Genomic DNA, 14715 nt, shown 5'->3' with positions numbered 1-14715 from the left:
CACACACACACACACACACACACACACACACACACACACACACACACACACACACACACACACACACACACACACACACACACACACACACACAAACAAACAAACAAACAACACACACACACACACACACACACACACACACACACACACACACACACACACACGTGGTAGTGACAGCCGATGAATTCCTCACATAAAAAGTAATTGATTCATGTTGTAGCCTTTCGCTTCACATGACAATCGGATGAGTGAGTGGACGGGGCGATGTGGGACAGGCCGGCTTGTGTCACCGAGGAGAAAGACAGACTAGTGACGCACACCAGACGTTACAAATAGGATGCATTACCACACATGAGCAAACATAAAACACAAAGCTAAACTCGTTGTAAATTCTGAATATATGTAATGAATTTGCCAGAATAGGCTACAAAAACAAGAATAGCACATTACCATATGGAATCAAACGCCTAAAAATACTGATAAACTCTTTGCTTATTTCAAGTATACGTGTATGAAAGATTGATAGAGAACTTAAACACTAGAAAATGTAGTGATACCCTTCCGTTATCATGGTAATGGTGGTGATGGTGGTGGTACTGATCATCAACTCTCAAAGTACAAACACAGACTGGAACGAGGCGGGATGAAAGGATACAAGTACTGTACATGGATAAAAAAAAACATAACTTACTCTCATCAGCGGCAATATATGGTAGTAATAAAGAAATACTGGGTCATAAGTCAACCTTTATTTGTACCTGGTGAAATTAAACATCTCATTTTTTCTTGTCCCTCCCTCCGTGTCATGTCTTACTCCCTCCTTGTTCTCTCCCCGTCCCTCCCTCCCTCCTGCAGCATCAGCGAGGCATTAATGGCAGCGGCAGCCGTGAACAAGGCTATTTATACCCCTGGGCCACGCCTCACCTCTTTAGGGTCATGTTTGCTGCCAACTCTGCACACCGAATAGCTTTTTATTCATATTCTCACCTTCCCTCCTCCCCCTCCCCTCTCTTTCTCTCTTGGCAGGTGTGTTAGTAGACTCGTTTGATGACAGCAACCCGTCCCGTACCGTCCCACCTGTCGCTCTCTCAGTCTCACCTGCCCAATACTTGTCTCTCGCCCCGTAATGCTAAGAATGTGATAGTTTGGGATGGTTAGGTCAAGAGGATGAGATCGTATTTCTGGTGGCACGCCGGGTTATGTTAATTGAGTAGAAGTTTATTCAGCTTATTGAGAACGTGTTGAGTATTGGATTGGTGTTGAATTTGTGATGGTGTTTTAAGTTCTTGGATTTCTCTTTTTTTTCTTTTTTTTGTAAAATGGGATTATAGTCTCTCTCTCTCTCTCTCTCTCTCTCTCTCTCTCTCTCTCTCTCTCTCTCTCTCTCTCTCTCTCTCTCTCTTTTATGTGTGTGTGTGTGTGTGTGTGTGTGTGTGTGTGTGTGTGTGTGTGTGTGTGTGTGTGTGTGTGTGTGTGTGTGAGTTAATGGCCAGTGTTCGATGGCTGTTACGATATGGAATTAACAAGGCTATGTATGGTATGTCTCTAAGTTGGTGACCTAATTAAAGGAATTCAGAAAGAGAGAGATGAGATGTAGGAATTTTATTAACGACATTTCAAGCTTAGATCTGCAGTAGTTTTTGAATAGCCAGACGTGGTGAGAGAGTAAAGCGTTTCAGAATACAAACAATATCGTATCTATGTTATGCTATGAAGTGTCAGCCTTAAACATTTTGCCATTTGTCGAGTGGTTTAAAGTTACCTCCATGTCACCATGATACCCAGGTTCTAGGTGGTTACACCCAAGATGAGCTTCGGGGGTGATATGGGCCCTAATATAGGTACCACTATAAATAAAATTGTCTGCGCCACTAATGGTCGGAAGCTGAACAGCACTTCCCATACGCTCTTCAAGTGTGCCTTAAGGCGCTATAGGCCTTAACGTAAAAAAAAAAAAAAAATAAATAAATAAAAAATTCCTACTACCATACCTCCCAGAGTCCCCACAAAGCATAGATATAGTACTGTAAATAGTACTAATGAAGTTGTGTAGACAAAGATATCCTCTTCTTCCTGCACAGGAAAGCCCAACAGTACAGTGATTGCATGGACGCCGCCGAACGAGCTTATACCGACAATGTGATGCCTAACGACGCCGAGGGGGCCAGGCAACTACTCAGCCTCCTCCACGACCACAAGCGGGCGGTGCTCGAGGCCTCCATGCACACCCTGCAGGAGGCACAGACGCTGCTGGGGCGGCTCAGAAATATGACTACCGAAGGGGCCACGCTGGACTCCCGGCCCCTTCAGATTAGGACTAATATCGACTTCGGTGAGTATCGCTCGTAAGATTTGGTGCGATATTGCGAAACCTTTCTGCGCCGCACTACCGCTACATTCAAGAGGCTCTAGTTTAAGTTATACGAATTATAAGGGTTTTCTTATGTTTCTAGTCAATCTAGTGATACAGTAGCAAAAATATTACGTCATTTACAGGAAAAATATTCTTGGGAATCTGCCTAACCATGTATGTGGCCTTTGAAAACAGTCGTAGTGGAAGAGCAAGTCTTTCAGAATACGGACCTTGAAGGCTTGAATGGCATCACATTCTCTACCTCAGTAAATAATAATAACTGTCAATGTAAAATTAAAAATAAGATGATTTTGTTGGAAAATATTTTATTAATAATCATTGACTGTACCATTCTACTAAATATATGAAGATTTGCATTTATTTACATAGAAAAAAAAAAAAAAAAAACGCAGAGTTGGTTTGTTTACATTGGTCTCATCATCATGGAGGGAAGCAGCGGACGGTGCAACTGTGCAGCACGTGTCATGAGCTCCACAGCCTGCAAGGCCCACAGTTCCTAGCACTGTAGACATTATTTGACGCATACGTCTTAAGCATCTCTTTTACAGTTAGTGGCTTAGTACTGGAGAAGAGATATCTTTGGGATGCATCTTGATTGGTTTTAATGCAACGGCTAGTGAACCAGCGGCGGCTTTCGCCCGTGTGAATACTTTCAGGTGAAACATGCCTACTGCTGCGGATGGGAAGAGTTGAATTAGATGAATATCCAAGTTCCGTATGTAAACAGAATGACAGTAGACAGCGATGACATATAACAGTGGTATCTTTCCCTGCCCTCCCCAGCCTGCTCCCAGATCGAGCACTACCTGGAGTCCCTTCACGACAGACGAAGGTTCCTGGACGGTCTCTTCGCCGCCAGGAAGCACCACCTGGAGCAGTGCCTCGCCCTGTGTCTGCTGTACCAGGTAATGCAGCAACACTGTCTTCGTGTCACTGTAGTCTAGCGTTGGGACATGAGAAGTGTTGAACCGCAGGAACGAACCTCTAGTGAGTGTGAGGCAGGCGGTATGCTACCTCATTCTCGTATACAGTACAGGAAGGAGTTATCTTGAAAGTAACCTTTGCTCAGTAACTTCTGGACAATAACAGTATTTCTGGGCTACATCGGCGCGCTTTTCTCCTTTTTTTTTTAAGATTTTTACAGTGAAGGGATCAACTGAAATCAGTGAACTAAATTTATGCGTAATTGAACCAAACATAACTTTCAGCTGTAAATTCTAATGCTATTTCGATATCATCCTGAGTGTGCCTTAGCATTTGATTTGCAAGTGCTTGTGAGTACTTGCTATTCACACTTTTGGAACAGGCTATTAAGAGACAGGTTTTATTAGTTATTTATGTAAAATCAGTTTTAACAGAATTACTTATAGTAGTGCTATACCACAGGAAGATACTTTATCATGTTTTTGTTTCCATATTCTTCTCAGGACCTGACAGAGGCAGTGTCAGCCCTCAAGCAGCTGAGGGATGAGGTGTCACAGCACCAGAGTTTGGGAGACTCACAGAGCAATGCTGAGATCCTTCTCCACGAACACCTGAAGAGGGAGGTGGCAGCTAAGGTAACTTCCCTCGCCATTCACCTTTTCTTTACATATAAATTTGGCAGGAAGGAAAACCTGTAATAAGACCAGACTAAACACTCACATGTCCTTCAAGTTTGTTGGGCTGGAGGGAATGGGGTAGTACTTCTCCCCATCTTTATATCTATGTTTTAGGTGTATCTTAAGGTATATGTGAAAAATGGAAGAGAATAAACCAGTAATAAAGCCAGGAAATTACCAGATAATTACCAAATTCCTTATATCACAGAAGCTATTAATGTCGACCTGGCAAAATTTTTTATAAAGTAATTTTACAGTATCATATATAGACCATATTACAAAACCATCTTCCTATATGTGTAATGTTATGGCATTTTTGTTAATAGCAAATCATGGTGAAATTTTGTATTTAACACATATTGTCTTTCCATGGAGTGCTCAAGAACCAATGCCTTGCAGGAACAGCAGGACAAATGTATTCGCTTACTGAAGACCGCCGAGGACATGGCATCTGGTGGTCACTATGCTGGACTGGAGGCACGGTCCAGGGCGTACTCAGTGTTGGAGGCTGCGACCGCCCTCCATGAGACCTGTGATACCCGCACAGCTCTCCTGCAGCAGGCTATCCTCTTCTTCAAGCTAGCCCAGACTGTACGTAGCTACATCACTAGTCATCAGGAGTATTTATTGAGGAACAGGCTGCTCATAAGTGTATAGAAGAAATATAATTTCCATTTGTACAAATGGAACATAATGTTTGTCAATTTCTACAACATAAAGGAGAATTAATGGGATATAAATGATCTTGGCAAATGGCTTGTGTATTCATTGTTGTTAATGGTTTTGTCTTGTGACCCTTGATAAAATCCTTATTCTGCTATCCTCTTCAGAAGCCTATGCCGATTTCACTTAACCTAACTCAACCTAACCCAGCATTCCACACTCCCCCAGGCCCTAACCAAGCTGGACCAGGGTGAGGTGCAGGTTGCCAGCATGGGTGGTGAAGGAGCCCAGCGTCTGTCCCTGGTAGTGGGTGTGGTGGAGGAGGCGGTGCAACCAGCACTAACAGAAGGCTATGCTATCCTGGAGGTCACCGGAGGGAAGGACCAACCACATAACATGGTGAGGAAGTTATATATTAGTTAGCTATGCTGCAATTTCTTATAATGACAAACATGTGTGACTTGGTCTGTTTTTTGTCTTGCTGTTTGGGATATTTTGAGCCTTACCATTCCTATTCTATATATAGGAGATGATAGGACCAAAGTAGAGTTACAAGATGATTGGCATATAAAGAAGGGATGTTAAGATACCTTTCTGGAGAAGTATGTGTGTATGTAAGTGTGTACACAGATAGGCATTGACATAGGTAGCAACACTGAAAATAATGCATAGATCAGCAGTACCAGCTGGAGAGAGATGGAAGCAGGAAGGCAAAAGAAAGGATAACTATTGGGAGTAACATGAGAAAAGTGAAAAGATGAGTAAGCTGTGTAAATGGGAGTGTTCGAGCTGAATGAGATTGTTTGAGCCACACTGATTCCCTGCCTTGTTCTCCTCAGGGTATCTCACAACTGGTGGATGAGTTGGAGCGCCGCCGCAATCAGCTGTCCTCCACCTGCGTCTCCAGCACTGAGCAAGTCCTGCAACGCACAGAACTTTCTAATGCCTTCCTGGAGCAGCACAATGCGGTGAGGGGAACAGCACAGTGTCTTTCCTGTGTTGTCATTCAATTACCTAGAGTTTTAACTGGAGTGTTGCTGTGTCTTATGAGGAAAGATTTGTGTGAAAAAATGTGTGAATTCATTTTATGTTTTATTCAAATGTTAATTGCTTTACATACGGTTAATTTTGAGATAGCTTTCCCGCAGTATTTCTGAGTATAGATTACTCATTACAAGTGTATGGTTATTTTGATAACTGAGATATTGCTAGAAAAGTTTAATGAGTGCATAGAACTAACATTGTGATGCCTTGTAATAAGTGATGAATTTGTTGTCTTAAATAATGAACCATTAAATGCTGGACACTTTTGAGCTAAATATGAATGTGATTTAGAGTTCAGGGAAGAAATAACCTGCAGTAATTTAAATTGATTAATGATTAATATATTTTTGCACAGATTGAATCTTGGTTGGTGCGCATTGGGGACGCCTTCCTGCAGGGACACCAGGACCCAGGCGGCTCCCTCAGTTTAGCCAAGGATTTCCTACACCTCCACCAGACACTGAACCGTGATGTGGCGGTCAGTCTTGTTCTCTTGGTGTACAAACATGGAAGTTAGGGAAGTCTTTTGAGGCTGTTGTAATGTAAAGATGCTTGTGAAGAATAATCATTATGTTTTACACTTTACAGTTTAGCAGTTCTTTTTTGTGTTCAGAAATTCATGTTTGAAATAGAAAATGTATCATTTGTTTCAATATTGTATTTTTTCCCATTTTCTTGATGTGCTTATGTTCTTGCAGATGTATTAAAGAGATAATCTTTTGTTGACCTCTTGCATTCCATGGTTTGAAATCTTTACAGTGTTTGTATAGTAATGTATTTATAAGTTATTGATATGAGTCTATGCAGCAAATCTTTCAAAGTTCAAAGGCTCATTCATATTCATTACAGGAAAAGAAGGGTGAGATTGACTCCCTTGCAACATTTCTTGAAAAGCTGCTGCCTGACCTGTCACTAGAGGAGGGTGCAGGATTCAAGGACAAGCTACAGGGACTCTTTGACCACTGGGAGGCACTCAGGAGACTGCTTGGTGAGTCTTTCCTTCATTGTGAGTGGGGACATAATTCTTTTCATGCATGTTTCTCCTTTTATGACCTTAAAGATTATTTATTTGTTTAAAGTGGAAGTTTTGTGAATTGAGGGAAAACATAAAAAGAATGATACTAACTTTGCATCACATCGACCTTGGAAAGCAAAGAAAATTATGATTATTAGAGATATGTAAGTGAATCTCATGCCAATATGTACCCTTCCCCCACCCAGACGCACGTATTGGCATTAGTGAGAAGTACGTCAAGTTCCATGAAGATGCTGAAGCACTGAATGGGGAGTTTGAATCCTTTGAGCTTCTGCTAAAGGAGGCAAAGGGTGAGGATGACATGGACCTGGTGGAGGCCAAGTGGGAGCAGCTGCAGAAGCACTACCTGAACCTCTGCAACACAGGAAAGGCTTTCTGTGAGGAGGCAAAGAATGTAAGTTTGTTTCTCTCCTTTTTATATTTATCAGGGGAAAAATGTTTGGTCTGCTCCATTGTTTACAAATTGAGAAATATTTATTCAGCTTTTATGTATACCAGTGGAAAATTATTTGTTTAGCTCTTTTTGTATAGCTAGCAGTGAAAATATGTCTATTTAGTTCTATGACTTTATAGACTTGTAAGCCAGTCACTGGGGGGAAGATTTTCTCTCAGGATGCTAAGAATATAGATTAGTTCATCTCATTTGCATACCAGTAGAATGATATATTTGTTCAAGTGGTGTCCTTACTGCTTGTGTGTCAGTGAAACAGACATGAGGTGACTCAGTTGTTTATGAGTGTCTGTGTCCTCCCAGGTGGATGACCCATACCTGGACACAAACCGAGCCATCTTGTGTGTGGAGAACATCCTGGACCACCTGGGCAAGAGACGTCTGGTGATCACTGACCTTCACTCCCATTTCCACATGAAGCTCACCACCACCAAGGAGATGACGATGCTCTTCAACACCTACAGGGACAACATCAGAAAGGTAGGAGAGAGAAACCAAGGCATTTAACAACAGCGAGAGAGAGAGAGAGAGAGAGAGAGAGAGAGAGAGAGAGAGAGAGAGAGCAAGGCACTTAATTTTGGTCTCTGTACCTTCAAATTGTAAAATAAAAGGAATGAACTAAGAAAAAAAAAAATAAATAAATAAAACTTTATTTCCTATTAAATAATGATTAAATTGTTAAACTAGATTGAAGATACAAGGGAACCTCATGTTGAATTCTTGTGAAATCATACGTTTTCTATTCCAGATGAAAAATGAGATGGCTGAGATGGAGAACAGCTTCTGTCCACTGCTGCGAGGTGACTGCACTGACCCTGATGGAATGGCCGTCACACTGGAGGAGCGACTCAGCATCTATGTGTCAGCAGTGAAGAAGACGCAGGATGACATTCAGGAGATGATGACGAGGGCAGAAGTCATGTCCTACAAAGGTGTGGCATCATAAACACTCAGGATATTTCAAATTTAAATAGAAATAACTGTCAGAAGTGCTCATGTGGTGTATATGTTTGAATAGCTTTCATACACTAGTGGTAATTCATAATCAAATATGTTGTGATAGATTATCACTTTTGTGTTTTTGTTGGAGATTTCATATGATTTTCTTCAGCAGTTGTTTCATAATCAGAATTTCTTGTTCTAATTTGTATTATATTATCCTATTGTTATCTTCAGACTTGTTTTGAAAGTTAGAATCCACACCACATCCTTCGCAATTAATATGAAGTATGGAATAATGACTTTTTCCAAAGACAGTAACGGAATATACAACTCACCTGCTGCACTTCCTCTCAGGTGACCAGCCAGGGCAGAGGGATGAGGTGATTGGCTCCCTGCTGCAGCTGTACCAGAGCCTGCAGAACAAGGCCACAGAGTACCAGATCCTGGGATACATGCTCATCCAGTGGTGCCGTAATATTGCTGAGGTGAGCCTTGCATTGAGGGATCTTCATGCCTGGCTGTTTACAGATTTGATTTTTGAGCAAGTGTTAGGATATTAATTTATGCATATACAAAAATTATAATGGATACCTAAATTCTTCAAGTGTTTGTTTAAGTAGTAATTTGTCTTCAAGGATGTTTATTTAACTAATCATTGACCATTTGTCTCTGTCAGGGCAATAGATTGATTACATATATATTAACAAAATGCACCTCCTTTCCTTGAATAATTTGCCCTCTTGTGTTCTTCAGATCCATCGGTCATGTGACAAGCTGGAGAACCAGTTTGATGCTGTCAGCCTGGACATTGGTGGTGTGGAGGCACAGCTGCGAGAACATGATGCCTCCAAGCAAGCAGTTTCTGAGCTCCTCAAGTTTGCTCAAAATGAAGCTGATTCTATTATGTCAAAGATTAAGGATCAGGTAAGCTTTTGAAACAATTTCATATAATCTGTGTCTTCATATTAAATAATAATCTTCTGTGTCTAAATGTTAAATAATCTTAATTTGGTATGTACTTTCAAAATAATTTACTTTGAAATATATTTTTCATGGAAGAGAACAATTGGCTAAAGGTAACAAAATTTATGAAAAGAAAATCCAATGAGGTGCCAGTGCCTAAAGTAGAAAAAATGTCCCAAAAGGATTATCTAAAGCTGGAGAGGCCTCTCTCTCTTGAAAAAATTCAAGTCATAGGAAAGCGGAAGCACAGAAACAGAGTTCCATATGTTTTTATAGATAGTTTTCAAACATTACGAATCAGCTATCTGTTTCTGATCTCTTCATGACACTGTGTCTTGTCCTCAGTGCCCTCCTGAGGCTGGAGCGCTGGACATTGCCACCATGGAGGAGCTGCTGGTGCGGCGCGGGAAGGACTTTGATGTGGTGTGGACACAGCACCAGAAGATGCTGGAGCGACAACTCAAGCGCTCTCAGTACCATGTTGACCTGCAGGTAATTTTCCAGCCTCCTCTTTTTTCCCTGCTGATGCCACAATGACTCTTGCTATATAAGTGACTCCATTTGACCTTTACTAAATCAAATATAAAACAGTAGTTACTAAGAGATTTCAGTTACTCCATTACTCATTTTGCTGACAGCCATTTTTTTTTTTTTTTTTTTTCTCCCTCACTGATTTCGTTTCTCTTGAGACCTTCCATTCAATTTTCTGCTAAATGATAAGGTGATGAATCTCCTACTGTTTAAATTTTGATGTTTTAGATTTACATACCGAAAAGCTGAAAATATTACCTTTCCTCTTCCTGTATTATGCCTTCTCCAGCACATCACAACTATAATCTTAGTTTTACCACACATTAATTACTCATGCACATGTCTTCCCTGTTCAGGTGATCAGTGACCAGCTGCGTGACCTGAGTGAACAGCTGAGTCGCATGCGAGGCCACTATGGTGACTCCCTAGCAGCAGCTACTAATATGCAGGGTGCCTTCAACCAATTCCAGCAGACTGTGGATGTGAGTGTTGGCTGTTTTCATGAGAACAGAGGAAAATAAGTGACTTCAAAATGCCAGTTGACTTACATAAGGCAGCTCCTTCATTTTATACATATTCTTTTATGTAAGAGGGGCAGATGGGCGACGGTAGCCAAGGGAAAAAAAAAAAAGAAAAATAGGTGCTCTGAGAGTTCCAATCACAAAGATTTTAAAAGTGTGTTTATTTTCTTGAGTTGAAGTGGCTTAGTCTGGTATTTTTATCTCTCTGTCTATATACCTGGTCAGCAATCCCGTCCATGGTAGCCCATACCACACAAATGCACATACACATGTCACTCACATTCTTAGCTCCATCCACCTGGCATTCAGGGATGTAATATCTGAATAATTCTTACAGGCATTGGAGAAGCGTATCCAGTCATTCGTGTCCACCACCACCAAGATGCTGGGTCCAGAGGATGACTCTGGGGAGGTGAAGGAGGATCTTGCTGAGCTGGAGAAGAAATGGTCCACTTTCCAGATGCAGGTTGGACAGGCAAAGAAATCCATTGAACTGTCTATTGTGTTCTTTAAGTTAGTGGATGAGGTGAGTTTCGTCCTGAGAACTTCTATCATTAATCTTTTAAGAATTTTCATGCATTCTCAATCTAAAAAAGAGATGAAAGATATTGATGAGAAAGCAAACATTGAAAATGGAGCAAGAGAAATAAAGATCTGTCAAATCTGATCATTCTTTTTCTGTTTGCTTTGCAGGCAGAGGACTGGTTCAAGCAAGGTACCAATCTTCTGGTTGAGGTTGCCGGGGAGACTGTGAACATCAAGAACCCTGAGCAGGCTGAGTATCTGAGGTCTCGCATTGACCATTTCCTCAAGCCGGGAGAGGAGGCACAGCAGCAGAGAATCACCCACATCGCATCCCTCGCCCAGGAACTGTATGGCGACGCAGTCCCGAAGCCGGTTTGTAAAGGACTCCTATGTTTTAGGTCTTGAAGTTAGTGGTGACTTTTAGGGAGCATCAGAATGTTATTTTTTAAGTATTGTTAAGGTGTCCTGAGTTCTGGTGTTGAAATTAATGCCATGGATGTTTCAGTTGTATGGTTCATTTCTGTGTCGAGAGTATTTTGACATCCAGTGTGGGATGAAGGCCAGAACTCATGATGTAGAGGAGATGAAGGCATCATGTGTCAGTCTTTTTCTCTTTGGTGATTATTTTTGCATATCATTGGTTGCCAGAATACATGTGAGCCAGTGACACTTAATTCTTGCTGGAATGATCGACAATGAGAGATCTAAATTCCTGTGTCTGTTCTTCCCTTCCTCCTGCCCTGCCACTAAATATGCATCAAGTGTTGTAGCTACATTAAAAAAGAGAGGAAGGTGTCTTTCCAATTTTTTTTAGATCATTTGCAAGTTAGCTGATATTTGTTTTTTGTAGATGTGTGAGTGAATGTTGTTGTTTTTTTTTTTTTTTAGGTTGAAGTTATGAGCCACCAAAACACTCAGATAGTTGAGAGTTTGACTGTCATCATGCGAAATCTGAATTTGATGGTGGAGAACCTTAAGGCCGCTGAGGATCTCAATGAGACACAGAAGAAGGTGAGGGAACTCTGTGCCAAGGCCTCTGTTTGCATGTTCACTTCCAAACTGTTTTTGTGATGTTACTGCAAGGTATGGCTGATGCAGTGACCCTAATTTGCATCCCACCTCTCATTCCACTTAGGAATCTTAACTTATTATATATGTCATCTATCAGACAGGAACCTATCTGTGAAATGAGCGTATAAAACTTAAACACCAGTTGCTAATTTTTTCTCTCTAAGAAGAGGCTTATCAAGTTTATATGGTGTATTATAAAAGTGGAAATTTAAGGAAAATATTTTGATATTGTTATATGCATAACTTCTAACAGGAGAAGGAGGAACTCACTGCGTCACTGGCGGCAGCTCAGGCCGAGGCTGAGGCCGCTCGTCTGGCAGCCCTGGCAGCAGAGGAGGCCAGGAGAGCAGCCGAAGAAGCTGCAGAGGCAATGGCCATTCCTATTGAACCAATTGTCCCTGAAAAGGTATGTTATCTGTAATATCTATAACTTTCTGTCTCATATATTGAATTTTGTTGTTATGATACATCTAGATTCAGACTGGAAGAGTATTCAGGAAATTTTTATGGATGATATGACTATTTCCCTACCACTGTATCTATCATAACATATTTGTGTGGATAGATGCATTTCAGAGGATTAAGAAAGGCATATAGAATTAACATGAAAATCAAAGCAAGATCTGAGACTAAAGAAAGGACTATGCAATCAGATTTCATGCTAATTTTCTTCAGGTTGAGATTGAGATCCAGACAGAGGCCATTCCTCTGCCACCTGAGGAGGAGGCACCAAAGAAGGAAGAGTCCCCTCCACTTAAAAAGGCAAAGATGATTGATGAGGAGCCGGAGCCGATGGCGCCTGTCTTCCTCACTCCCCTCGTGGGTGCCACCGTCACCGAGGGAGTCAAGTTTACCTTTGAGTGTCGGTGAGTGCCAATTATGTCCCTTGACAGGCAAACAGACTCTTTTTGTGAGAATAGAACTATAAGGACCAAGGTACGGGGGTGTCTGTTTGTGAATGCATTGGGCCTTAATGGAAAATTGTATTCATTAAGTCGTTCTATTCATATCATATAATGGGTAAGTGATAGTTCACTGTTCTTACAAGAAGCTTTTGTTTTATATAAAATTTATCCTTTAATCTAATATTGCCATGACTGCTATCCTATAGAGTCCTTGGGATGCCCATGCCGGAGGTGGAGTGGCTGAAGGACAGCAGGCCTGTCACTGACAACCCTGACTACAAGACAAGCTATGAGGAGGGAGTTTGCACCCTCACCATTGAGGAAACCTTCACTGAGGACTCTGCACTCTTCATCTGCCGAGCTGTCAATGGAGCTGGCATTGCTGAGACTTCTGCCACGCTCACAGTCAAGGGTATGACTTGCATTGAACTGTAAAGATCTATCCTACTGTAACTATTTACTCTATTATGGCCATGAATTTTGCTATCATAAGCTTCCTTCTGGGAAGGAAATATTACGTATCCACATACTCACATGCCTCATTTCTCTTCAGAAGCCGAACCAGTTGAAGTTCTTTCCCCACCAACCTTCACACGTCGTCTTGAAGACACAAGCACACAGGAGGGCTCTTCCTTCCAGCTGGAGGCTACTGTGGAGGGCAATCCGCTCCCCACTGTATCTTGGTCCAAGAATGGTGCTTGTATTGACGAGTCTCCGGACTACGTCATCACCTTCAACAATGGGGAGTGTCTGCTGAGGTTTGAGGAGGTGTTCCTGGAAGATGAGGCTGACTATGCCTGCAGAGCCTCCAATGACCTGGGGGAGGACACCACCAAGGCTCGACTCACTGTCACTGGTGAGAAGAATCATTTGTCTATTCATGTTCACTATATATGAGCAAAACTTTGCAATTGTAAGCATTCAATTGTTCAGTTCAATAGCGCTACCAAAGTGTTTGATTCAAGCACTCCCAAAATGTTAAATTTTAGCCGTGGAAGTTACAGAGCGACCCAAGTTTACCATGCCACTGAGCAATGTGATGGCAAGGGCTGGCCAGAAGTTCAAGCTTGAGTGCCAAGTGACGGGTCTGCCCACCCCGACTGTCACTTGGTTCCACAACAACAAGCCAGCCAAAGAGACACCCGACTGTAAGGTGAGTGTACTGAGAGATTGTCTGCTGATGCTGGAATATTTAGTCATTATTATTGTCCAATATTGTCTGAGAGCAGGAGGAAGATGTAAGAAAGAAGCAACTGGAAGAGACTTATACATAGTCCTAACCACTCATTCCAGGGAAATGGTGCAAGAAAAGAATTATCACCATTGTCATTGTGATAACTATAACAAATTGTGCTGCATTGACAGGAGATGTGTGGCATATAATTTTCATTATCATTGTCACCATATTTTTTTCTAAACATACACAAATCTCCTTCATCTCAGATCACCTTCGACGGCAATGTTGCCACCTTGGTGATGGCCGAGGCTTTCCCCAAGAACGCTGGCATGTACACAGTGGTGGCCAAGAACTCTGCAGGGGAAGCCAAATGCTCTGCCAATGTGTCTGTCAAGGTGAGCGAACTTTGCCTAATGTACTGGTTACAAACATATTTTCTCAGTGACATAGTTCTACTTGGCTTTATTTGTATCAATTTATCTATCAGTATTCTTAATTGCTATTCATTTTAAAGTGGTGATCTGCACTACATTTTTCTCTATAGAGAGGAGTAAAAATAGGTGTGTTGGCAACTTACTGGATTTTTTTGTCATGTGTCTCATTCCTGTGGCATTGTAGTGATTCCTGCTTTTATTTTTTTCTCAAATAACACTTCACTTATTCAGGAAATACCGAATCATATAGAATGTTCGTGTTAGCAAAGAAATAAAATACAAATAAAATCAGAGCCAACTGTTGCTCCACAGGGCCGCATCCCAACTGAGACGAGTGACTCAGAGGTGACATCAGACGTAGATGTGGAGCCAGTGAAGCCATCTGTGCAGTTGGCACTCAAGGACACCATCGTCACTGAGGGCCACAGTGCCAGGCTTGATTGTGTCATTGTGGGACAACCAGAGCCAGAGGTGAGT

At 41.7% G+C, this 14715-nt stretch overlaps 1 protein-coding gene across 1 annotated transcript in view; it reads left to right on the top strand.

The window, feature by feature from the left end:
- Positions 1-14715, top strand: part of LOC123506326 (titin-like) — a 140761-nt gene that overhangs the window by 76116 nt on the left and 49930 nt on the right. Inside the window, 25 exon segments of the mRNA XM_045258296.1 lie at positions 2082-2332; positions 3158-3279; positions 3802-3933; positions 4375-4566; positions 4867-5037; positions 5478-5606; positions 6038-6160; positions 6532-6670; positions 6904-7112; positions 7473-7649; positions 7918-8101; positions 8466-8596; positions 8865-9035; positions 9420-9566; positions 9962-10087; positions 10464-10652; positions 10820-11023; positions 11540-11662; positions 11976-12128; positions 12398-12588; positions 12834-13039; positions 13181-13483; positions 13617-13780; positions 14071-14199; positions 14551-14709. Of these exon segments, the coding sequence (XP_045114231.1) occupies positions 2082-2332; positions 3158-3279; positions 3802-3933; positions 4375-4566; positions 4867-5037; positions 5478-5606; positions 6038-6160; positions 6532-6670; positions 6904-7112; positions 7473-7649; positions 7918-8101; positions 8466-8596; positions 8865-9035; positions 9420-9566; positions 9962-10087; positions 10464-10652; positions 10820-11023; positions 11540-11662; positions 11976-12128; positions 12398-12588; positions 12834-13039; positions 13181-13483; positions 13617-13780; positions 14071-14199; positions 14551-14709 (4225 nt within the window).

This window comes from Portunus trituberculatus, chromosome 19 (genome assembly GCF_017591435.1).
Source record: "Portunus trituberculatus isolate SZX2019 chromosome 19, ASM1759143v1, whole genome shotgun sequence".
Classification (NCBI taxonomy): Eukaryota; Metazoa; Arthropoda; class Malacostraca; order Decapoda; family Portunidae; genus Portunus; species Portunus trituberculatus.
Note: the sequence above shows the minus strand (reverse complement) of the source record. Positions and strands in the feature narration are given on the sequence as shown.